At 50.5% G+C, this 24,929-nt stretch overlaps 2 protein-coding genes across 3 annotated transcripts in view; both read left to right on the forward strand.

The window, feature by feature from the left end:
- The window catches only part of LOC142189718 (uncharacterized), a 239,155-nt gene that overhangs the window by 41,152 nt on the left and 173,074 nt on the right, over positions 1-24,929 (forward strand). The window lies entirely within an intron of this gene.
- LOC142190096 (uncharacterized) overlaps positions 1-24,929 on the forward strand; it is a 30,580-nt gene that overhangs the window by 630 nt on the left and 5,021 nt on the right. The window contains exons 2-3 of the mRNA XM_075262271.1: positions 22,260-22,406; positions 24,372-24,551. Coding sequence (XP_075118372.1) covers positions 22,329-22,406; positions 24,372-24,551 — 258 coding nt within the window. The 5' untranslated portion in view covers positions 22,260-22,328. The remainder of the gene's footprint in view (positions 1-22,259; positions 22,407-24,371; positions 24,552-24,929) is intronic.

A 24,929-nucleotide genomic window follows, 5' to 3' on the forward strand; every position in this document is an offset into this window, starting at 1 on the left:
TTTACATGGGACTGTATTGTGAGGAGGAGGGGGAGGGAGTGATGTAGTTACATGGGACTGTATGTGAGGAGGGGGAGGGGAGTGATGTAGTTACATGGGACTGTATGTGAGGAGGAGGAGGAGTGATGTAGTTACATGGGACTGTATGTGAGGAGGAGGGGGAGGGAGTGATGTAGTTACATGGGACTGTATGTGAGGAGGGGGAGGGGAGTGATGTAGTTACATGGGACTGTATGTGAGGAGGGGGAGGGAGTGATGTAGTTACATGGGACTGTATGTGAGGAGGGGGAGGGAGTGATGTAGTTACATGGGACTGTATGTGAGGGGGGAGGGAGGAGTGATGTAGTTACATGGGACTGTATGTGAGGACGGGGGGACGGGAGTGATGTAGTTACATAGGACTGTATGTGAGGAGGGGGAGGGAGTGATGTAGTTACATGGGACTGTATGTGAGGAGGGGGAGGGAGTGATGTAGTTACATGGGACTGTATGTGAGGAGGGTGAGGGAGTGATGTAGTTACATGGGACTGTATGTGAGGAGGGGGAGGGAGTGATGTAGTTACATGGGACTGTATGTGAGGAGGGGGAGGGAGTGATGTAGTTACATGGGGACTGTATGTGAGGAGGGGGAGGGAGTGATGTAGTTACATGGGACTGTATGTGAGGAGGGGGAGGGAGTGATGTAGTTACATGGGACTGTATGTGAGGAGGGGAGGGAGTGATGTAGTTACATGGGACTGTATGTGAGGAGGGGGAGGGAGTGATGTAGTTACATGGGACTGTATGTGAGGAGGGGGAGGGAGTGATGTAGTTACATGGGACTGTATGTGAGGAGGGTGAGGGAGTGATGTAGTTACATGGGACTGTATGTGAGGAGGGGGAGGGAGTGATGTAGTTACATGGGACTGTATGTGAGGAGGGGGAGGGAGTGATGTAGTTACATGGGACTGTATGTGAGGAGGGGGAGGGAGTGATGTAGTTACATGGGACTGTATGTGAGGAGGGGGAGGGAGTGATGTAGTTACATGGGACTGTATGTGAGGAGGGGGGAGGGAGTGATGTAGTTACATGGGACTGTATGTGAGGAGGGGGAGGGAGTGATGTAGTTACATGGGACTGTATGTGAGGAGGGGGATGGAGTGATGTAGTTACATGGGACTGTATGTGAGGAGGGGGGAGGGAGTGATGTAGTTACATGGGACTGTATGTGAGGAGGGGGGAGGGAGTGATGTAGTTACATGGGACTGTATGTGAGGAGGGGGAGGGAGTGATGTAGTTACATGGGACTGTATGTGAGGAGGGGAGGGAGTGATGTAGTTACATGGGACTGTATGTGAGGAGGGGGAGGGAGTGATGTAGTTACATGGGACTGTATGTGAGGAGGGGGAGGGAGTGATGTAGTTACATGGGACTGTATGTGAGGAGGAGGGGGAGGGAGTGATGTAGTTACATGGGACTGTATGTGAGGAGGGGGAGGGAGTGATGTAGTTACATGGGACTGTATGTGAGGAGGGGGGAGGGAGTGATGTAGTTACATGGGACTGTATGTGAGGAGGGGGAGGGAGTGATGTAGTTACATGGGACTGTATGTGAGGAGGGGGGAGGGAGTGATGTAGTTACATGGGACTGTATGTGAGGAGGGGGGAGGGAGTGATGTAGTTACATGGGACTGTATGTGAGGAGGGGAGGAGTGGAGTGATGTAGTTACATGGGACTGTATGTGAGGAGGGGGAGGGAGTGATGTAGTTACATGGGACTGTATGTGAGGAGGGGGAGGGAGTGATGTAGTTACATGGGACTGTATGTGAGGAGGGGGAGGAGTGATGTAGTTACATGGGACTGTATGTGAGGAGGGGGAGGGAGTGATGTAGTTACATGGGACTGTATGTGAGGAGGAGGGGAGGGAGTGATGTAGTTACATGGGACTGTATGTGAGGAGGGGGAGGGAGTGATGTAGTTACATGGGACTGTATGTGAGGAGGGGGAGGGAGTGATGTAGTTACATGGGACTGTATGTGAGGAGGGGGAGGGAGTGATGTAGTTACATGGGACTGTATGTGAGGAGGGGGAGGGAGTGATGTAGTTACATGGGACTGTATGTGAGGAGGGGGAGGGAGTGATGTAGTTACATGGGACTGTATGTGAGGAGGGGGAGGGAGTGATGTAGTTACATGGGACTGTATGTGAGGAGGGGGAGGGAGTGATGTAGTTACATGGGACTGTATGTGAGGAGGGGGAGGGAGTGATGTAGTTACATGGGACTGTATGTGAGGAGGGGGGAGGAGTGATGTAGTTACATGGGACTGTATGTGAGGAGGGGGGAGGGAGTGATGTAGTTACATGGGACTGTATGTGAGGAGGGGGAGGGAGTGATGTAGTTACATGGGACTGTATGTGAGGAGGGGGAGGGAGTGATGTAGTTACATGGGACTGTATGTGAGGAGGGGGAGGGAGAGTGATGTAGTTACATGGGACTGTATGTGAGGAGGGGAGGGAGTGATGTAGTTACATGGGACTGTATGTGAGAGGGGGAGGGAGTGATGTAGTTACATGGGACTGTATGTGAGGAGGGGGAGGGAGTGATGTAGTTACATGGGACTGTATGTGAGGAGGGGGGAGGGAGTGATGTAGTTACATGGGACTGTATGTGAGGAGGGGGAGGGAGTGATGTAGTTACATGGGACTGTATGTGAGGAGGGGGGAGGGAGTGATGTAGTTACATGGGACTGTATGTGAGGAGGGGAGGGAGTGATGTAGTTACATGGGACTGTATGTGAGGAGGGGAGGGAGTGATGTAGTTACATGGGACTGTATGTGAGGAGGGGGAGGGAGTGATGTAGTTACATGGGACTGTATGTGAGGGAGGGGGAGGGGAGTGATGTAGTTACATGGGACTGTATGTGAGGAGGGGGAGGGAGTGATGTAGTTACATGGGACTGTATGTGAGGAGGGGGGAGGGAGTGATGTAGTTACATGGGACTGTATGTGAGGAGGGGGAGGGAGTGATTGTAGTTACATGGGACTGTATGTGAGGAGGGGGAGGGAGTGATGTAGTTACATGGGACTGTATGTGAGGAGGGGGAGGGAGTGATGTAGTTACATGGGACTGTATGTGAGGAGGGGGAGGGAGTGATGTAGTTACATGGGACTGTATGTGAGGAGGGGAGGGAGTGATGTAGTTACATGGGACTGTATGTGAGGAGGGGGAGGGAGTGATGTAGTTACATGGGACTGTATGTGAGGAGGGGGAGGGAGTGATGTAGTTACATGGGACTGTATGTGAGGAGGGGGAGGGAGTGATGTAGTTACATGGGACTGTATGTGAGGGGGGGAGGGAGTGATGTAGTTACATGGGACTGTATGTGAGGGAGGGGGAGGGAGTGATGTAGTTACATGGGACTGTATGTGAGGAGGGGGAGGGAGTGATGTAGTTACATGGGACTGTATGTGAGGAGGGGGAGGGAGTGATGTAGTTACATGGGACTGTATGTGAGGAGGGGGAGGGAGTGATGTAGTTACATGGGACTGTATGTGAGGAGGGGGAGGGAGTGATGTAGTTACATGGGACTGTATGTGAGGAGGGGGGGAGGGAGTGATGTAGTTACATGGGACTGTATGTGAGGAGGGGGAGGGAGTGATGTAGTTACATGGGACTGTATGTGAGGAGGGGGAGGGAGTGATGTAGTTACATGGGACTGTATGTGAGGAGGGGGGAGGGAGTGATGTAGTTACATGGGACTGTATGTGAGGAGGGGGGAGGGAGTGATGTAGTTACATGGGACTGTATGTGAGGAGGGGGAGGGAGTGATGTAGTTACATGGGACTGTATGTGAGGAGGGGGAGGGAGTGATGTAGTTACATGGGACTGTATGTGAGGAGGGGGGAGGAGTGATGTAGTTACATGGGACTGTATGTGAGGAGGGGGAGGGAGTGATGTAGTTACATGGGACTGTATGTGAGGAGGGGGAGGGAGTGATGTAGTTACATGGGACTGTATGTGAGGAGGGGGAGGGAGTGATGTAGTTACATGGGACTGTATGTGAGGGGGGAGGGAGTGATGTAGTTACATGGGACTGTATGTGAGGAGGGGGGAGGGAGTGATGTAGTTACATGGGACTGTATGTGAGGAGGGGGAGGGAGTGATGTAGTTACATGGGACTGTATGTGAGGAGGGGGAGGGAGTGATGTAGTTACATGGGACTGTATGTGAGGAGGGGAGGGAGTGATGTAGTTACATTGGGACTGTATGTGAGGGGGAGGGAGTGATGTAGTTACATGGGACTGTATGTGAGGGGGGAGGGAGTGATGTAGTTACATGGGACTGTATGTGAGGGGGGAGGGAGTGATGTAGTTACATGGGACTGTATGTGAGGGGGGAGGGAGTGATGTAGTTACATGGGACTGTATGTGAGGGGGGAGGGAGTGATGTAGTTACATGGGACTGTATGTGAGGAGGGGGAGGGAGTGATGTAGTTACATAGGACTGTATGTGAGGAGGGGAGGGAGTGATGTAGTTACATGGGACTGTATGTGAGGAGGGGGAGGGAGTGATGTAGTTACATGGGACTGTATGTGAGGAGGGGGAGGGAGTGATGTAGTTACATGGGACTGTATGTGAGGGGAGGGAGTGATGTAGTTACATTGGACTGTATGTGAGGGGAGGGAGTGATGTAGTTACATGGGACTGTATGTGAGGAGGGGGAGGGAGTGATGTAGTTACATGGGACTGTATGTGAGGAGGGGGAGGGAGTGATGTAGTTACATGGGACTGTATGTGAGGAGGGGGAGGGAGTGATGTAGTTACATGGGACTGTATGTGAGGAGGGGGAGGGAGTGATGTAGTTACATGGGACTGTATGTGAGGGGGGAGGGAGTGATGTAGTTACATGGGACTGTATGTGAGGAGGGTGAGGGAGTGATGTAGTTACATGGGACTGTATGTGAGGAGGGGGAGGGAGTGATGTAGTTACATGGGACTGTATGTGAGGAGGGGGAGGGAGTGATGTAGTTTACATGGGGACTGTATGTGAGGAGGGGGAGGGAGTGATGTAGTTACATGGGACTGTATGTGAGGAGGGGGAGGGAGTGATGTAGTTACATGGGACTGTATGTGAGGAGGGGGAGGGAGTGATGTAGTTACATGGGACTGTATGTGAGGAGGGGGAGGGAGTGATGTAGTTACATGGGACTGTATGTGAGGAGGGGGAGGGAGTGATGTAGTTACATGGGACTGTATGTGAGGAGGGGGAGGGAGTGATGTAGTTACATGGGACTGTATGTGAGGAGGGGGAGGGAGTGATGTAGTTACATGGGACTGTATGTGAGGAGGGGGAGGGAGTGATGTAGTTACATGGGACTGTATGTGAGGAGGGGGGAGGGAGTGATGTAGTTACATAGGACTGTATGTGAGGGGGGGAGGGAGTGATGTAGTTACATGGGACTGTATGTGAGGAGGGTGAGGGAGTGATGTAGTTACATGGGACTGTATGTGAGGAGGGGGAGGGAGTGATGTAGTTACATGGGACTGTATGTGAGGAGGGGGAGGGAGTGATGTAGTTACATGGGACTGTATGTGAGGAGGGGGAGGGAGTGATGTAGTTACATGGGACTGTATGTGAGGGGGGAGGGAGTGATGTAGTTACATGGGACTGTATGTGAGGAGGGGGGGAGGGAGTGATGTAGTTACATGGGACTGTATGTGAGGAGGGGGAGGGAGTGATGTAGTTACATGGGACTGTATGTGAGGAGGGGGAGGGAGTGATGTAGTTACATGGGACTGTATGTGAGGAGGGGGAGGGAGTGATGTAGTTACATGGGACTGTATGTGAGGGGGGGAGGGAGTGATGTAGTTACATGGGACTGTATGTGAGGAGGGGGGGAGGGAGTGATGTAGTTACATGGGACTGTATGTGAGGAGGGTGAGGGAGTGATGTAGTTACATGGACTGTATGTGAGGAGGGGGAGGGAGTGATGTAGTTACATGGGACTGTATGTGAGGAGGGGAGGGATGTAGTTACATTGGACTGTATGTGGGGGGAGGAGTGATGTAGTTACATGGGACTGTATGTGAGGGGGGGAGGGAGTGATGTAGTTACATGGGACTGTATGTGAGGGGGGGAGGGGAGTGATGTAGTTACATGGGACTGTATGTGAGGGGGGAGGGAGTGATGTAGTTACATGGGACTGTATGTGAGGAGGGGGGAGGGAGTGATGTAGTTACATGGGACTGTATGTGAGGAGGGGAGGGAGTGATGTAGTTACATAGGACTGTATGTGAGGGGGGAGGGAGTGATGTAGTTACATGGGACTGTATGTGAGGAGGGTGAGGGAGTGATGTAGTTACATGGGACTGTATGTGAGGAGGGGGAGGGAGTGATGTAGTTACATGGGACTGTATGTGAGGAGGGAGGGATGTAGTTACATTGGACTGTATGTGGGGGGAGGGAGTGATGTAGTTACATGGGACTGTATGTGAGGAGGGGGAGAGAGTGATGTAGTTACATGGGACTGTATGTGAGGAGGGGGAGGGAGTGATGTAGTTACATGGGACTGTATGTGAGGGGGGGAGGGAGTGATGTAGTTACATGGGACTGTATGTGAGGAGGGGGAGGGAGTGATGTAGTTACATAGGACTGTATGTGAGGGGGGGAGGGAGTGATGTAGTTACATGGGACTGTATGTGAGGAGGGTGAGGGAGTGATGTAGTTACATGGGACTGTATGTGAGGAGGGGGAGGGAGTGATGTAGTTACATGGGACTGTATGTGAGGAGGGGGAGGGAGTGATGTAGTTACATGGGACTGTATGTGAGGAGGGGGAGGGGAGTGATGTAGTTACATGGGACTGTATGTGAGGAGGGGGGAGGGAGTGATGTAGTTACATGGGACTGTATGTGAGGAGGGGGAGGGAGTGATGTAGTTACATGGGACTGTATGTGAGGAGGGGGAGGGAGTGATGTAGTTACATGGGACTGTATGTGAGGAGGGGGAGGGAGTGATGTAGTTACATGGGACTGTATGTGAGGGGGGGAGGGAGTGATGTAGTTACATGGGACTGTATGTGAGGAGGGGGAGGGAGTGATGTAGTTACATGGGACTGTATGTGAGGAGGGGGAGGGAGTGATGTAGTTACATGGGACTGTATGTGAGGAGGGGGAGGGAGTGATGTAGTTACATGGGACTGTATGTGAGGAGGGGGAGGAGTGATGTAGTTACATGGGACTGTATGTGAGGAGGGGGAGGGAGTGATGTAGTTACATGGGACTGTATGTGAGGAGGGGAGGGAGTGATGTAGTTACATGGGACTGTATGTGAGGAGGGGGGAGGGAGTGATGTAGTTACATGGGACTGTATGTGAGGAGGGGGAGGGAGTGATGTAGTTACATGGGACTGTATGTGAGGAGGGAGGGATGTAGTTACATTGGACTGTATGTGGGGAGGGAGTGATGTAGTTACATAGGGACTGTATGTGAGGAGGGGGAGAGGAGTGATGTAGTTACATGGGACTGTATGTGAGGAGGGGGAGGGAGTGATGTAGTTACATGGGACTGTATGTGAGGAGGGGGAGGGAGTGATGTAGTTACATGGGACTGTATGTGAGGAGGGGGAGGGAGTGATGTAGTTACATGGGACTGTATGTGAGGGGGGAGGGAGTGATGTAGTTACATGGGACTGTATGTGAGGAGGGGGAGGGAGTGATGTAGTTACATGGGACTGTATGTGAGGAGGGGGAGGGAGTGATGTAGTTACATGGGACTGTATGTGAGGAGGGGAGGGAGTGATGTAGTTACATGGGACTGTATGTGAGGAGGGGGAGGGAGTGATGTAGTTACATGGGACTGTATGTGAGGAGGGGGAGGGAGTGATGTAGTTACATGGGACTGTATGTGAGGAGGGGGAGGGAGTGATGTAGTTACATGGGACTGTATGTGAGGAGGGGGAGGGAGTGATGTAGTTACATGGGACTGTATGTGAGAGGGGGGAGGGAGTGATGTAGTTACATGGGACTGTATGTGAGGAGGGGGGAGGGAGTGATGTAGTTACATGGGACTGTATGTGAGGAGGGGGAGGGAGTGATGTAGTTACATGGGACTGTATGTGAGGAGGGGGAGGGAGTGATGTAGTTACATGGGACTGTATGTGAGGAGGGGGAGGGAGTGATGTAGTTACATGGGACTGTATGTGAGGAGGGGGAGGGAGTGATGTAGTTACATGGGACTGTATGTGAGGGGGGAGGGAGTGATGTAGTTACATGGGACTGTATGTGAGGAGGAGGGGGAGGGAGTGATGTAGTTACATGGGACTGTATGTGAGGAGGAGGGGGAGGGAGTGATGTAGTTACATGGGACTGTATGTGAGGAGGGGGAGGGAGTGATGTAGTTACATGGGACTGTATGTGAGGGGGGGAGGGAGTGATGTAGTTACATGGGACTGTATGTGAGGAGGGGGGAGGGAGTGATGTAGTTACATGGGACTGTATGTGAGGGGGGGAGGGAGTGATGTAGTTACATGGGACTGTATGTGAGGAGGGGGAGGGAGTGATGTAGTTACATGGGACTGTATGTGAGGAGGGGGAGGGAGTGATGTAGTTACATGGGACTGTATGTGAGGAGGAGGGATGTAGTTACATTGGACTGTATGTGGGAGGAGTGATGTAGTACATAGGACTGTATGAGGAGGGGGAGAGAGTGATGTAGTTACATGGGACTGTATGTGAGGAGGGGGAGGGAGTGATGTAGTTACATGGGACTGTATGTGAGGGGGGGAGGGAGTGATGTAGTTACATGGGACTGTATGTGAGGAGGGGGAGGGAGTGATGTAGTTACATGGGACTGTATGTGAGGGGGGAGGGAGTGATTAGTTACATGGGACTGTATGTGAGGAGGGGAGGGAGTGATGTAGTTACATGGGACTGTATGTGAGGAGGGGGAGGGAGTGATGTAGTTACATGGGACTGTATGTGAGGAGGGGGAGGGAGTGATGTAGTTACATGGGACTGTATGTGAGGAGGGGGAGGGAGTGATGTAGTTACATGGGACTGTATGTGAGGAGGGGGAGGGAGTGATGTAGTTACATGGGACTGTATGTGAGGAGGGGGGAGGGAGTGATGTAGTTACATGGGACTGTATGTGAGGGGGGGAGGGAGTGATTAGTTACATGGGACTGTATGTGAGGAGGGTGAGGGAGTGATGTAGTTACATGGGACTGTATGTGAGGAGGGGGAGGGAGTGATGTAGTTACATGGGACTGTATGTGAGGAGGGGGAGGGAGTGATGTAGTTACATGGGACTGTATGTGAGGAGGGGGAGGGAGTGATGTAGTTACATGGGACTGTATGTGAGGAGGGGGAGGGAGTGATGTAGTTACATGGGACTGTATGTGAGGAGGGGGAGGGAGTGATGTAGTTACATGGGACTGTATGTGAGGAGGGGGAGGGAGTGATGTAGTTACATGGGACTGTATGTGAGGAGGGGAGGGAGTGATGTAGTTACATGGGACTGTATGTGAGGAGGGGGGGAGGGAGTGATGTAGTTACATGGGACTGTATGTGAGGAGGGGGAGGGAGTGATGTAGTTACATGGGACTGTATGTGAGGAGGGGGAGGGAGTGATGTAGTTACATGGGACTGTATGTGAGGAGGGGGGAGTGGAGTGATGTAGTTACATGGGACTGTATGTGAGGAGGGGGAGGGAGTGATGTAGTTACATGGGACTGTATGTGAGGAGGGGGGAGGGAGTGATGTAGTTACATGGGACTGTATGTGAGGAGGGGGGAGGGAGTGATGTAGTTACATGGGACTGTATGTGAGGAGGGGGAGGGAGTGATGTAGTTACATGGGACTGTATGTGAGGAGGGGGAGGGAGTGATGTAGTTACATGGGACTGTATGTGAGGAGGGGGAGGGAGTGATGTAGTTACATGGGACTGTATGTGAGGAGGGGGAGGGAGTGATGTAGTTACATGGGACTGTATGTGAGGAGGGGGAGGGAGTGATGTAGTTACATGGGACTGTATGTGAGGAGGGGGGAGGGAGTGATGTAGTTACATGGGACTGTATGTGAGAGGGGAGGGAGTGATGTAGTTACATGGGACTGTATGTGAGGAGGGAGGAGGGGAGTGATGTAGTTACATGGGACTGTATGTGAGGAGGGGGAGGGAGTGATGTAGTTACATGGGACTGTATGTGAGGAGGAGGAGGGAGTGATGTAGTTACATGGGACTGTATGTGAGGAGGGGGAGGGAGTGATGTAGTTACATGGGACTGTATGTGAGGAGGGGGAGGGAGTGATGTAGTTACATGGGACTGTATGTGAGGAGGGGGAGGGAGTGATGTAGTTACATGGGACTGTATGTGAGGAGGGGGAGGGAGTGATGTAGTTACATGGGACTGTATGTGAGGAGGGGAGGGAGTGATGTAGTTACATGGGACTGTATGTGAGGAGGGGGAGGGAGTGATGTAGTTACATGGGACTGTATGTGAGGAGGAGGGGGAGGGAGTGATGTAGTTACATGGGACTGTATGTGAGGAGGGGGAGGGAGTGATGTAGTTACATGGGACTGTATGTGAGGAGGGGGGAGGGAGTGATGTAGTTACATGGGACTGTATGTGAGGAGGGGGAGGGAGTGATGTAGTTACATGGGACTGTATGTGAGGAGGGGGAGGGAGTGATGTAGTTACATGGGACTGTATGTGAGGAGGGGGAGGGAGTGATGTAGTTACATGGGACTGTATGTGAGGAGGGGGAGGGAGTGATGTAGTTACATGGGACTGTATGTGAGGAGGGGGAGGGAGTGATGTAGTTACATGGGACTGTATGTGAGGAGGGGGAGGGAGTGATGTAGTTACATGGACTGTATGTGAGGAGAGGGGGAGGGAGTGATGTAGTTACATGGGACTGTATGTGAGGAGGGGGAGGGAGTGATGTAGTTACATGGGACTGTATGTGAGGAGGGGGAGGGAGTGATGTAGTTACATGGGACTGTATGTGAGGAGGGGGAGGGAGTGATGTAGTTACATGGGACTGTATGTGAGGAGGGGGAGGGAGTGATGTAGTTACATGGGACTGTATGTGAGGAGGGGGAGGGAGTGATGTAGTTACATGGGACTGTATGTGAGGAGGGGGGAGGGAGTGATGTAGTTACATGGGACTGTATGTGAGGAGGGGGGAGGGAGTGATGTAGTTACATGGGACTGTATGTGAGGAGGGGGAGGGAGTGATGTAGTTACATGGGACTGTATGTGAGGAGGGGGGAGGGAATGATGTAGTTACATGGGACTGTATGTGAGGAGGGGGAGGGAGTGATGTAGTTACATGGGACTGTATGTGAGGAGGGGAGGGAGTGATGTAGTTACATGGGACTGTATGTGAGGAGGGGGAGGGAGTGATGTAGTTACATGGGACTGTATGTGAGGAGGGGGAGGGAGTGATGTAGTTACATGGGACTGTATGTGAGGAGGGGGGAGGGATGTAGTTACATGGGACTGTATGTGAGGGGGGAGGGAGTGATGTAGTTACATGGGACTGTATGTGAGGAGGGGAGGGAGTGATGTAGTTACATGGGGACTGTATGTGAGGAGGGGGAGGGAGTGATGTAGTTACATGGGACTGTATGTGAGGAGGGGGAGGGAGTGATGTAGTTACATGGGACTGTATGTGAGGAGGGGGAGGGAGTGATGTAGTTACATGGGACTGTATGTGAGGAGGGGGAGGGAGTGATGTAGTTACATGGGACTGTATGTGAGGAGGGGGAGGGAGTGATGTAGTTACATGGGACTGTATGTGAGGAGGGGGAGGGAGTGATGTAGTTACATGGGACTGTATGTGAGGGGGGAGGGAGTGATGTAGTTACATGGGACTGTATGTGAGGAGGGGGGGAGGGAGTGATGTAGTTACATGGGACTGTATGTGAGGAGGGGGAGGGAGTGATGTAGTTACATGGGACTGTATGTGAGGAGGGGGAGGGAGTGATGTAGTTACATGGGACTGTATGTGAGGAGGGGGAGGGAGTGATGTAGTTACATGGGACTGTATGTGAGGAGGGGGAGGGAGTGATGTAGTTACATGGGACTGTATGTGAGGAGGGGGAGGGAGTGATGTAGTTACATGGGACTGTATGTGAGGAGGGGGAGGGAGTGATGTAGTTACATGGGACTGTATGTGAGGAGGGGGAGGGAGTGATGTAGTTACATGGGACTGTATGTGAGGAGGGGGAGGGAGTGATGTAGTTACATGGGACTGTATGTGAGGGAGGGGGAGGGAGTGATGTAGTTACATAGGACTGTATGTGAGGAGGGGGAGGGAGAGTGATGTAGTTACATGGGACTGTATGTGAGGAGGGGGGAGGGAGTGATGTAGTTACATGGGACTGTATGTGAGGAGGGGGAGGGAGTGATGTAGTTACATGGGACTGTATGTGAGGAGGGGGAGGGAGTGATGTAGTTACATGGGACTGTATGTGAGGAGGGGGAGGGAGTGATGTAGTTACATGGGACTGTATGTGAGGAGGGGGAGGGAGTGATGTAGTTACATGGGACTGTATGTGAGGAGGGGGAGGGAGTGATGTAGTTACATGGGACTGTATGTGAGGAGGGGAGGGAGTGATGTAGTTACATGGGACTGTATGTGAGGAGGGGGAGGGAGTGATGTAGTTACATGGGACTGTATGTGAGGAGGGGGAGGGAGTGATGTAGTTACATGGGACTGTATGTGAGGGGGGGAGGGAGTGATGTAGTTACATGGGACTGTATGTGAGGAGGGGGAGGGAGTGATGTAGTTACATGGGACTGTATGTGAGGGAGGGGGGAGGGAGTGATGTAGTTACATGGGACTGTATGTGGAGGAGGGGGAGGGAGTGATGTAGTTACATGGGACTGTATGTGAGGAGGGGGAGGGAGTGATGTAGTTACATGGGACTGTATGTGAGGAGGAGGGGGAGGGAGTGATGTAGTTACATGGGACTGTATGTGAGGAGGGGGAGGGAGTGATGTAGTTACATGGGACTGTATGTGAGGAGGGGGAGGGAGTGATGTAGTTACATGGGGACTGTATGTGAGGGAGGGAGGGGGAGGGAGTGATGTAGTTACATGGGACTGTATGTGAGGAGGAGGGGGAGGGAGATGTAGTTACATGGGACTGTATGTGAGGAGGGGGAGGGAGTGATGTAGTTACATGGGACTGTATGTGAGGAGGGGGGAGGGAGTGATGTAGTTACATGGGACTGTATGTGAGGAGGGGGAGGGAGTGATGTAGTTACATGGGACTGTATGTGAGGGGGGAGGGAGTGATGTAGTTACATGGGACTGTATGTGAGGAGGGGGAGGGAGTGATGTAGTTACATGGGACTGTATGTGAGGAGGGGGAGGGAGTGATGTAGTTACATGGGACTGTATGTGAGGAGGGGGAGGGAGTGATGTAGTTACATGGGACTGTATGTGAGGAGGGGGGAGGGAGTGATGTAGTTACATGGGACTGTATGTGAGGAGGGGGAGGGAGTGATGTAGTTACATGGGACTGTATGTGAGGAGGGGGAGGGAGTGATGTAGTTACATGGGACTGTATGTGAGGAGGGGGGAGGGAGTGATGTAGTTACATGGGACTGTATGTGAGGAGGGGAGGGAGTGATGTAGTTACATGGGACTGTATGTGAGGGGGGAGGGAGTGATGTAGTTACATGGGACTGTATGTGAGGAGGGGGAGGGAGTGATGTAGTTACATGGGACTGTATGTGAGGGGGGAGGGAGTGATTGTAGTTACATGGGACTGTATGTGAGGAGGGGGGAGGGGAGTGATGTAGTTACATGGGACTGTATGTGAGGAGGGGAGGGAGTGATGTAGTTACATGGGACTGTATGTGAGGAGGGGGAGGGAGTGATGTAGTTACATGGGACTGTATGTGAGGAGGGGGAGGGAGTGATGTAGTTACATGGGACTGTATGTGAGGAGGGGGAGGGAGTGATGTAGTTACATGGGACTGTATGTGAGGAGGGGGAGGGAGTGATGTAGTTACATGGGACTGTATGTGAGGAGGGGGGAGGGAGTGATGTAGTTACATGGACTGTATGTGAGGGGGAGGGAGTGATTAGTTACATGGGACTGTATGTGAGGAGGGTGAGGGAGTGATGTAGTTACATGGGACTGTATGTGAGGAGGGGGAGGGAGTGATGTAGTTACATGGGACTGTATGTGAGGAGGGGGAGGGAGTGATGTAGTTACATGGGACTGTATGTGAGGAGGGGGAGGGAGTGATGTAGTTACATGGGACTGTATGTGAGGAGGGGGAGGGAGTGATGTAGTTACATGGGACTGTATGTGAGGAGGGGGGAGGGAGTGATGTAGTTACATGGGACTGTATGTGAGGAGGGGAGGGAGTGATGTAGTTACATGGGACTGTATGTGAGGAGGGGGAGGGAGTGATGTAGTTACATGGGACTGTATGTGAGGAGGGGGAGGGAGTGATGTAGTTACATGGGACTGTATGTGAGGAGGGGAGGGAGTGATGTAGTTACATGGGACTGTATGTGAGGAGGGGGAGGGAGTGATGTAGTTACATGGGACTGTATGTGAGGAGGGGGAGGGAGTGATGTAGTTACATGGGACTGTATGTGAGGAGGGGGAGGGAGTGATGTAGTTACATGGGACTGTATGTGAGGAGGGGGAGGGAGTGATGTAGTTACATGGGACTGTATGTGAGGAGGGGAGGGAGTGATGTAGTTACATGGGACTGTATGTGAGGAGGAGGGGGAGGGAGTGATGTAGTTACATGGGACTGTATGTGAGGAGGGGGAGGGAGTGATGTAGTTACATGGGACTGTATGTGAGGAGGGGGAGGGAGTGATGTAGTTACATGGGACTGTATGTGAGGAGGGGGAGGGAGTGATGTAGTTACATGGGACTGTATGTGAGGAGGGGGAGGGAGTGATGTAGTTACATGGGACTGTATGTGAGGAGGGGGAGGAGTGATGTAGTTACATGGGACTGTATGTGAGGAGGGGGAGGGAGTGATGTAGTTACATGGGACTGTATGTGAGGAGGAGGGAGGGAGTGATGTAGTTACATGGGACTGTATGTGAGGAGGGGGAGGGAGTGATGTAGTTACATGGGACTGTATGTGAGGAGGGGGAGGGAGTGATGTAGTTACATGGGACTGTATGTGAGGAGGGGGAGGGAGTGATGTAGTTACATGGGACTGTATGTGAGGAGGGGGAGGGAGTGATGTAGTTACATGGGACTGTATGTGAGGAGGGGGAGGGAGTGATGTAGTTACATGGGACTGTATGTGAGGAGGGGAGGGAGTGATGTAGTTACATGGGACTGTATGTGAGGAGGGAGGAGGGAGTGATGTAGTTACATGGGACTGTATGTGAGGAGGGGGAGGGAGTGATGTAGTTACATGGGACTGTATGTGAGGAGGGGAGGGAGTGATGTAGTTACATGGGACTGTATGTGAGGAGGGGGAGGGAGTGATGTAGTTACATGGGACTGTATGTGAGGAGGGGGAGGGAGTGATGTAGTTACATGGGACTGTATGTGAGGAGGGGGAGGGAGTGATGTAGTTACATGGGACTGTATGTGAGGAGGGGGAGGGAGTGATGTAGTTACATGGGACTGTATGTGAGGAGGGGGAGGGAGTGATGTAGTTACATGGGACTGTATGTGAGGGGGGAGGGAGTGATGTAGTTACATGGGACTGTATGTGAGGAGGGGGAGGGAGTGATGTAGTTACATGGGACTGTATGTGAGGAGGGGGAGGGAGTGATGTAGTTACATGGGACTGTATGTGAGGAGGGGGAGGGAGTGATGTAGTTACATGGGACTGTATGTGAGGAGGGGGAGGGAGTGATGTAGTTACATGGGACTGTATGTGAGGAGGGGAGGGAGTGATGTAGTTACATGGGACTGTATGTGAGGAGGGGGAGGGAGTGATGTAGTTACATGGGACTGTATGTGAGGAGGGGGAGGGAGTGATGTAGTTACATGGGACTGTATGTGAGGAGGGGAGGGAGTGATGTAGTTACATGGGACTGTATGTGAGGAGGGGAGGGAGTGATGTAGTTACATGGGACTGTATGTGAGGAGGAGGGGGAGGGAGTGATGTAGTTACATGGGACTGTATGTGAGGAGGGGGAGGGAGTGATGTAGTTACATGGGACTGTATGTGAGGAGGGGGAGGGAGTGATGTAGTTACATGGGACTGTATGTGAGGAGGGGGAGGGAGTGATGTAGTTACATGGGACTGTATGTGAGGAGGGAGGAGGGAGTGATGTAGTTACATGGGACTGTATGTGAGGAGGGGGAGGGAGTGATGTAGTTACATGGGACTGTATGTGAGGAGGGGGAGGGAGTGATGTAGTTACATGGGACTGTATGTGAGGAGGGGGGAGGGAGTGATGTAGTTACATGGGACTGTATGTGAGGAGGGGGAGGGAGTGATGTAGTTACATGGGACTGTATGTGAGGAGGGGGAGGGAGTGATGTAGTTACATGGGACTGTATGTGAGGAGGGGGAGGGAGTGATGTAGTTACATGGGACTGTATGTGAGGAGGGGGGAGGGAGTGATGTAGTTACATGGGACTGTATGTGAGGAGGGGGAGGGAGTGATGTAGTTACATGGGACTGTATGTGAGGAGGGGGAGGGAGTGATGTAGTTACATGGGACTGTATGTGAGGAGGGGGAGGGAGTGATGTAGTTACATGGGACTGTATGTGAGGGGGAGGGAGTGATGTAGTTACATGGGACTGTATGTGAGGAGGGGGGGAGTGATGTAGTTACATGGGACTGTATGTGAGGAGGGGGAGGGAGTGATGTAGTTACATGGGACTGTATGTGAGGAGGGGGAGGGAGTGATGTAGTTACATGGGACTGTATGTGAGGAGGGGGAGGGAGTGATGTAGTTACATGGGACTGTATGTGAGGAGGAGGGGAGGGAGTGATGTAGTTACATGGGACTGTATGTGAGGAGGGGGAGGGAGTGATGTAGTTACATGGGACTGTATGTGAGGAGGGGGAGGGAGTGATGTAGTTACATGGGACTGTATGTGAGGAGGGGGAGGGAGTGATGTAGTTACATGGGACTGTATGTGAGGAGGGGGAGGGAGTGATGTAGTTACATGGGACTGTATGTGAGGAGGAGGGGGAGGGAGTGATGTAGTTACATGGGACTGTATGTGAGGAGGGGGAGGGAGTGATGTAGTTACATGGGACTGTATGTGAGGAGGGGGAGGGAGTGATGTAGTTACATGGGACTGTATGTGAGGAGGGGGAGGGAGTGATGTAGTTACATGGGACTGTATGTGAGGAGGGGGAGGGAGTGATGTAGTTACATGGGACTGTATGTGAGGAGGGGGAGGGAGTGATGTAGTTACATGGGACTGTATGTGAGGAGGGGGAGGGAGTGATGTAGTTACATGGGACTGTATGTGAGGAGGGGGAGGGAGTGATGTAGTTACATGGGACTGTATGTGAGGAGGGGGAGGGAGTGATGTAGTTACATTGGACTGTATGTGAGGAGGGGGAGGGAGTGATGTAGTTACATAGGACTGTATGTGAGGAGGGGGAGAGAGTGATGTAGTTACATGGGACTGTATGTGAGGAGGGGGAGGGAGTGATGTAGTTACATGGGACTGTATGTGAGGAGGGGGAGGGAGTGATGTAGTTACATGGGACTGTATGTGAGGAGGGGGGAGGGAGTGATGTAGTTACATAGGACTGTATGTGAGGAGGGGGAGGGAGTGATGTAGTTACATGGGACTGTATGTGAGGAGGGTGAGGGAGTGATGTAGTTACATGGGACTGTATGTGAGGAGGGGGAGGGAGTGATGTAGTTACATGGGACTGTATGTGAGGAGGGGGAGGGAGTGATGTAGTTACATGGGACTGTATGTGAGGAGGGGGAGGGAGTGATGTAGTTACATGGGACTGTATGTGAGGAGGGGGAGGGAGTGATGTAGTTACATGGGACTGTATGTGAGGAGGGGGAGGGAGTGATGTAGTTACATGGGACTGTATGTGAGGAGGGGGAGGGAGTGATGTAGTTACATGGGACTGTATGTGAGGGGGGGAGGGAGTGATGTAGTTACATGGGACTGTATGTGAGGAGGAGGGGGAGGGAGTGATGTAGTTACATGGGACTGTATGTGAGGAGGGGGAGGGAGTGATGTAGTTACATGGGACTGTATGTGAGGAGGGGGAGGGAGTGATGTAGTTACATGGGACTGTATGTGAGGAGGGGGAGGGAGTGATGTAGTTACATGGGACTGTATGTGAGGGGGGAGGGAGTGATGTAGTTACATGGGACTGTATGTGAGGAGGAGGGGGAGGAGTGATGTAGTTACATGGGACTGTATGTGAGGAGGAGGGGGAGGGAGTGATGTAGTTACATGGGACTGTATGTGAGGAGGGGGAGGGAGTGATGTAGTTACATGGGACTGTATGTGAGGGGGGAGGGAGTGATGTAGTTACATGGGACTGTATGTGAGGAGGGGGGAGGGAGTGATGTAGTTACATAGGACTGTATGTGAGGGGGGAGGGAGTGATGTAGTTACATGGGACTGTATGTGAGGAGGGTGAGGGAGTGATGTAGTTACATGGGACTGTATGTGAGGAGGGGGAGGGAGTGATGTAGTTACATGGGACTGTATGTGAGGAGGGAGGGATGTAGTTACATTGGACTGTATGTGGGGAGGGAGTGATGTAGTTACATAGGACTGTATGTGAGGAGGGGGAGAGAGTGATGTAGTTACATGGGACTGTATGTGAGGAGGGGGAGGGAGTGATGTAGTTACATGGGACTGTATGTGAGGAGGGGGAGGGAGTGATGTAGTTACATGGGACTGTATGTGAGGAGGGGGGAGGGAGTGATGTAGTTACATGGGACTGTATGTGAGGAGGGGGAGGGAGTGATTTAGTTACATGGGACTGTATGTGAGGAGGGTGAGGGAGTGATGTAGTTACATGGGACTGTATGTGAGGAGGGGGAGGGAGTGATGTAGTTACATGGGACTGTATGTGAGGAGGGGGAGGGAGTGATGTAGTTACATGGGACTGTATGTGAGGAGGGGGAGGGAGTGATGTAGTTACATGGGACTGTATGTGAGGAGGGGGAGGGAGTGATGTAGTTACATGGGACTGTATGTGAGGAGGGGGAGGGAGTGATGTAGTTACATGGGACTGTATGTGAGGAGGGGGAGGGAGTGATGTAGTTACATGGGACTGTATGTGAGGAGGGGGAGGGAGTGATGTAGTTACATGGGACTGTATGTGAGGGGGGAGGGAGTGATGTAGTTACATGGGACTGTATGTGAGGAGGAGGGGGAGGGAGTGATGTAGTTACATGGGACTGTATGTGAGGAGGGGGAGGGAGTGATGTAGTTACATGGGACTGTATGTGAGGAGGGGGAGGGAGTGATGTAGTTACATGGGACTGTATGTGAGGAGGGGGAGGGAGTGATGTAGTTACATGGGACTGTATGTGAGGAGGGGGAGGGAGTGATGTAGTTACATGGGACTGTATGTGAGGAGGGGGAGGGAGTGATGTAGTTACATGGGACTGTATGTGAGGAGGAGGAGGGAGTGATGTAGTTACATGGGACTGTATGTGAGGAGGGGGAGGGAGTGATGTAGTTACATGGGACTGTATGTGAGGAGGGGGAGGGAGTGATGTAGTTACATGGGACTGTATGTGAGGAGTGGGAGGGAGTGATGTAGTTACATGGGACTGTATGTGAGGAGGGGGAGGGAGTGATGTAGTTACATGGGACTGTATGTGAGGAGGGGGAGGGAGTGATGTAGTTACATGGGACTGTATGTGAGAAGGGGAGGGAGTGATGTAGTTACATGGGACTGTATGTGAGGAGGAGGAGGGAGTGATGTAGTTACATGGGACTGTATGTGAGGAGGGGGAGGGAGTGATGTAGTTACATGGGACTGTATGTGAGGAGGAGGAGGGAGTGATGTAGTTACATGGGACTGTATGTGAGGAGGGGGAGGGAGTGATGTAGTTACATGGGACTGTATGTGAGGAGGGGGAGGGAGTGATGTAGTTACATGGGACTGTATGTGAGGAGGGGGAGGGAGTGATGTAGTTACATGGGACTGTATGTGAGGAGGAGGGGGAGGGAGTGATGTAGTTACATGGGACTGTATGTGAGGAGGGGGAGGGAGTGATGTAGTTACATGGGACTGTATGTGAGGAGGGGGAGGGAGTGATGTAGTTACATGGGACTGTATGTGAGGAGGAGGGGGAGGGAGTGATGTAGTTACATGGGACTGTATGTGAGGAGGGGGAGGGAGTGATGTAGTTACATGGGACTGTATGTGAGGAGGGGGAGGGAGTGATGTAGTTACATGGGACTGTATGTGAGGAGGGGGAGGGAGTGATGTAGTTACATGGGACTGTATGTGAGGAGGAGGAGGGAGTGATGTAGTTACATGGGACTGTATGTGAGGAGGGGGAGGGAGTGATGTAGTTACATGGGACTGTATGTGAGGAGGAGGGGGAGGGAGTGATGTAGTTACATGGGACTGTATGTGAGGAGGGGGAGGGAGTGATGTAGTTACATGGGACTGTATGTGAGGAGGGGGAGGGAGTGATGTAGTTACATGGGACTGTATGTGAGGAGGGGGAGGGAGTGATGTAGTTACATGGGACTGTATGTGAGGAGGAGGAGGAGGGAGTGATGTAGTTACATGGGACTGTATGTGAGGAGGGGGAGGGAGTGATGTAGTTACATGGGACTGTATGTGAGGAGGGGGAGGGAGTGATGTAGTTACATGGGACTGTATGTGAGGTGGGGGAGGGAGTGATGTAGTTACATGGGACTGTATGTGAGGAGGGGGAGGGAGTGATGTAGTTACATGGGACTGTATGTGAGGAGGGGGGAGGGAGTGATGTAGTTACATGGGACTGTATGTGAGGAGGGGGAGGGAGTGATGTAGTTACATGGGACTGTATGTGAGGAGGGGGATGGAGTGATGTAGTTACATGGGACTGTATGTGAGGGGGAGGGAGTGATGTAGTTACATGGGACTGTATGTGAGGAGGGGGGAGGGATGTAGTTACATGGGACTGTATGTGAGGGGGAGGGAGTGATGTAGTTACATGGGACTGTATGTGAGGAGGGGGGAGGGATGTAGTTACATGGGACTGTATGTGAGGAGGGGGAGTGATGTAGTTACATGGGACTGTATGTGAGGAGGGGGAGGGAGTGATGTAGTTACATGGGACTGTATGTGAGGAGGAGGAGGGAGTGATGTAGTTACATGGGACTGTATGTGAGGAGGGGGAGGGAGTGATGTAGTTACATGGGACTGTATGTGAGGAGGGGGAGGGAGTGATGTAGTTACATGGGACTGTATGTGAGGAGGGGGAGGGAGTGATGTAGTTACATTGGACTGTATGGGATCTTACTATATACAGTCAGGACAGTAGTACTATATACACGGCCACTACACAGTGTATGGATCTCTCTGCTTCTGGCTCAGTACACTGTGCAGGTCTCGCTGATATGGAGGTCTCAGGTCTCCGACCCCACTGATCTGGTATTGATGTGATTTAGCGAATCTGTGATTAGCGACTCTTCACTACGTCTTTACAGGGTTAAAGGGGTTCTCCTGTCTTATGTCCTCAAAATAGGCCTTAAATATCTAACCAAGAGGGGGCGACACTTGGTCCCCTGACCTTCCATCTGTACAGAGCTGGTTCTGGCGCCGTCCAATACACAATACGGGGCAGAAAGCTCTCCCCATTCTTTAGCGCCCAGTGGCTGCACTACAGCTCATCTCCCAGTGACAGTGTAGGCGCCGGCTGATACATAGTGGACTGTGTACAGGACTGGCCCGAACAGCCGAGGATAGGCCATTAAAAATTAGACCGGACGACCCCTTTAAATGAAGTCTAGCACCTCCCCCAAACGTATTCCACCGTCACCGCCATGTTACAGAGCACATTACACTGATAACCCACATCCCTCTGCTGTGTATGTCATTCAAAGAAAAACAACATGGAGGTTTTATGTAAATGAGGCACTGGGGGCGGGACTTGCTGCTCAGACTTTTAGTCTTTATTATACAAACAATAACATTAATTGCGGAAACTGGAGAACCCCATTAATATAATGGTCTAGACTGGGGGAGGGGTAATTATTTAAATGAGCAGCTACATTATGATACAGAGTGATACAGTCTCATTATTTGGAGCGGCCGTGTGTAAGCTCCTCCCCCTGATGTATTCTAAAGGGGAACTCAATGTCTCATCTTCTTTCAGGTTCATGCCCTGTACGGTCTTCTCTGATATCTCCTGTATAAGAGAATATTCCTGATTGTCCCATCAAGGATGGAAAGAGACAGGAACAAGATGGCGGAAAGTCTATTAAATCTCACCCTAGAGATCATCTACCAGCTTACTGGAGAGGTGAGAGATTCTGATGATGTCATCATGACATCATTCTTATCTATAGTAATAACAGATGATAGGACTGGAGAGGTGATGGACTCTGGACATGTATGGAGTGAGATTTATTAATTTCCAAAATATCCAAGATAAAACTTGCCAGCTACTGCCGAAAGGACTTTAATAGAAGACGGATATCCGTAGCTTAAAATTTAACTTTTAATTTCGTCCATAGATTAATAAAGTTACATGGTAACTTGGAGTCTGGCCTGCTGTATACAAGGCGACGCGTTTCGGAACTATACGTTCCTTCGTCTCGGCTCAGCTCAATGCACTAACACAGGTGCTTAAAAACAACAGACAAGGTCCCGCCTCCTTACAAAAAGGTATTAACCCCATAATGAATACCTATTAACCAACAGGATCATAAAATACATAAACATATACACGTTTTACTACACAATCACATTGACTATGATAATTATAAATGTAGGGTTATGAACGAGAATACATATAAATACTACACAAAAACTAAAAAGCTAATACGTGTGCAGAAAAATCGCTAGATGTGAACTAGATCCAATGTGAAGCACCATAGAAAACATGAATCCATACAATAATAAACATATAAGTGAAATAAACCTGGATCGAGTCAAAGAGATGACCAACCCAGAAAATAAGAGTGTTATAATCGGCGATAAAAATATCGCGTCATTAAAACACTCTGATAATTAATGTACATAAATAATGAAATACATTGACTATACTAACAAAAAAGAGTTATATATAGATATAAATACTACTATAAGATCCATATTATTAAAAAAAAAAAAATCTATGTATAGTGTATGAAAAAGACATATCAAGGAGCAAAAACAGTAACAACGCTACTAACCGAACATATCACACGTGATCTGGCTGATGTCATGTGATCACCAACAACTCCACATGACTACTTAGTCACATGGTCAGGGCAGCAACAACATTACTAGGTAAGTATTAATGAAATATGTTTAGCGATGAACGGCCATACTAGAGAATGACTTAATATATATAAGCCAAATCAGATCTAATGTTTAAACCATTGGGAGATCGGGTGTTTAACATTTTAATCCAATGGGCTTCTCTGAGTAACACATTTTTTTGCCAATCACCACCTCTAAGAGGACGTACCACTTTCTCAATTGCATAAAATTGCAAGTTGGAAGTGCTACCTTTGTGCTTGAGAGTAAAATGTTGGGCTGCTCCTGAAATATTGGTTTGATTGTTATTAATGCTACTAATATGTTCCGATATACATCTTTTAAGCTGTCTTATAGTACATCCCACATATTTTAGTTGACACTCTGAACACTCGATTATGTACACCACATGATCGCTTGAACAGTTGAGAAAAGTTTTAATCGCATATTCCCGACTGTAGTCAGAGTTATGAAAAGTTGTGATTTTTGTAGCAGTATTTATATGTATTCTCGTTCATAACCCTAAATTTATAATTATCATAGTCAATGTGATTGTGTAGTAAAACGTGTATATGTTTATGTATTTTATGATCCTGTTGGTTAATAGGTATTCATTATGGGGTTAATACCTTTTTGTAAGGAGGCGGGACCTTGTCTGTTGTTTTTAAGCACCTGTGTTAGTGCATTGAGCTGAGCCGAGACGAAGGAACGTATAGTTCCGAAACGCGTCGCCTTGTATACAGCAGGCCAGACTCCAAGTTACCATGTAACTTTTTTAATCTATGGACGAAAATAAAAGTTAAATTTTAAGCTACGGATATCCGTCTTCTATTAAAGTCCTTTCGGCAGTAGCTGGCAAGTTTTATCTTGGATATTTTGGAAACCATTACCAGCAGTGTTGTGTCCACCTGCAAGCCGTGCTCCCCGGAGGACTCCATATGATAAAGTTTTTATACGGTGAGCTGATACATTTTTCTTTTTTCTTTTTGTATTGAGATTTATTAATGTGTCTCCCCATAACCAGGATTACACAGTAGTGAAGAAGACCTCTAGTGGGCGCTGTCAGGCTCCTGTGTATGAAGAATATGGAGGAACCCTGAGCCCAATCCCGGGGCCTCCACCTCACCCCCTGATACAGGAGAAGATCAATGGACAGAAGATCCTAGAACTCACCAACAAGATGCTGGAGCTGCTGACTGGAGAGGTGACACTGCTGGGAATGCTGGGACATTATACAGTAACTGGAGGGGTCGGGGTGATAATAATAATAAATTTTATTTCTATAGCGCCAAATAATTCCGCAGCGCTGTACAATTTGTAGGGTTCAAATACAGACAGAAAGATACATTACAAAGAAAGTCATTTCACACAATGGGACTGAGGGCCCTGCTCGCAAGAGCTTACAATCTATGAGGTAGAGGGGGTGACACGAGGTAGCGGGGGCGGCATTGCTTATACAGAGGTCAGACACTTTTGTAATAGAGGTGACTGTCATTACATAAACATAAGACTTTATGAGCCGTCACCAGTCGTGTCCTGTAACATGTGGATGGAGCTTGGACATATAAAGTTATCCTGAGAT

The sequence above is a fragment of the Leptodactylus fuscus genome, chromosome 1 (assembly GCF_031893055.1).
Source record: "Leptodactylus fuscus isolate aLepFus1 chromosome 1, aLepFus1.hap2, whole genome shotgun sequence".
In the NCBI taxonomy this organism is placed as follows: domain Eukaryota; kingdom Metazoa; phylum Chordata; class Amphibia; order Anura; family Leptodactylidae; genus Leptodactylus; species Leptodactylus fuscus.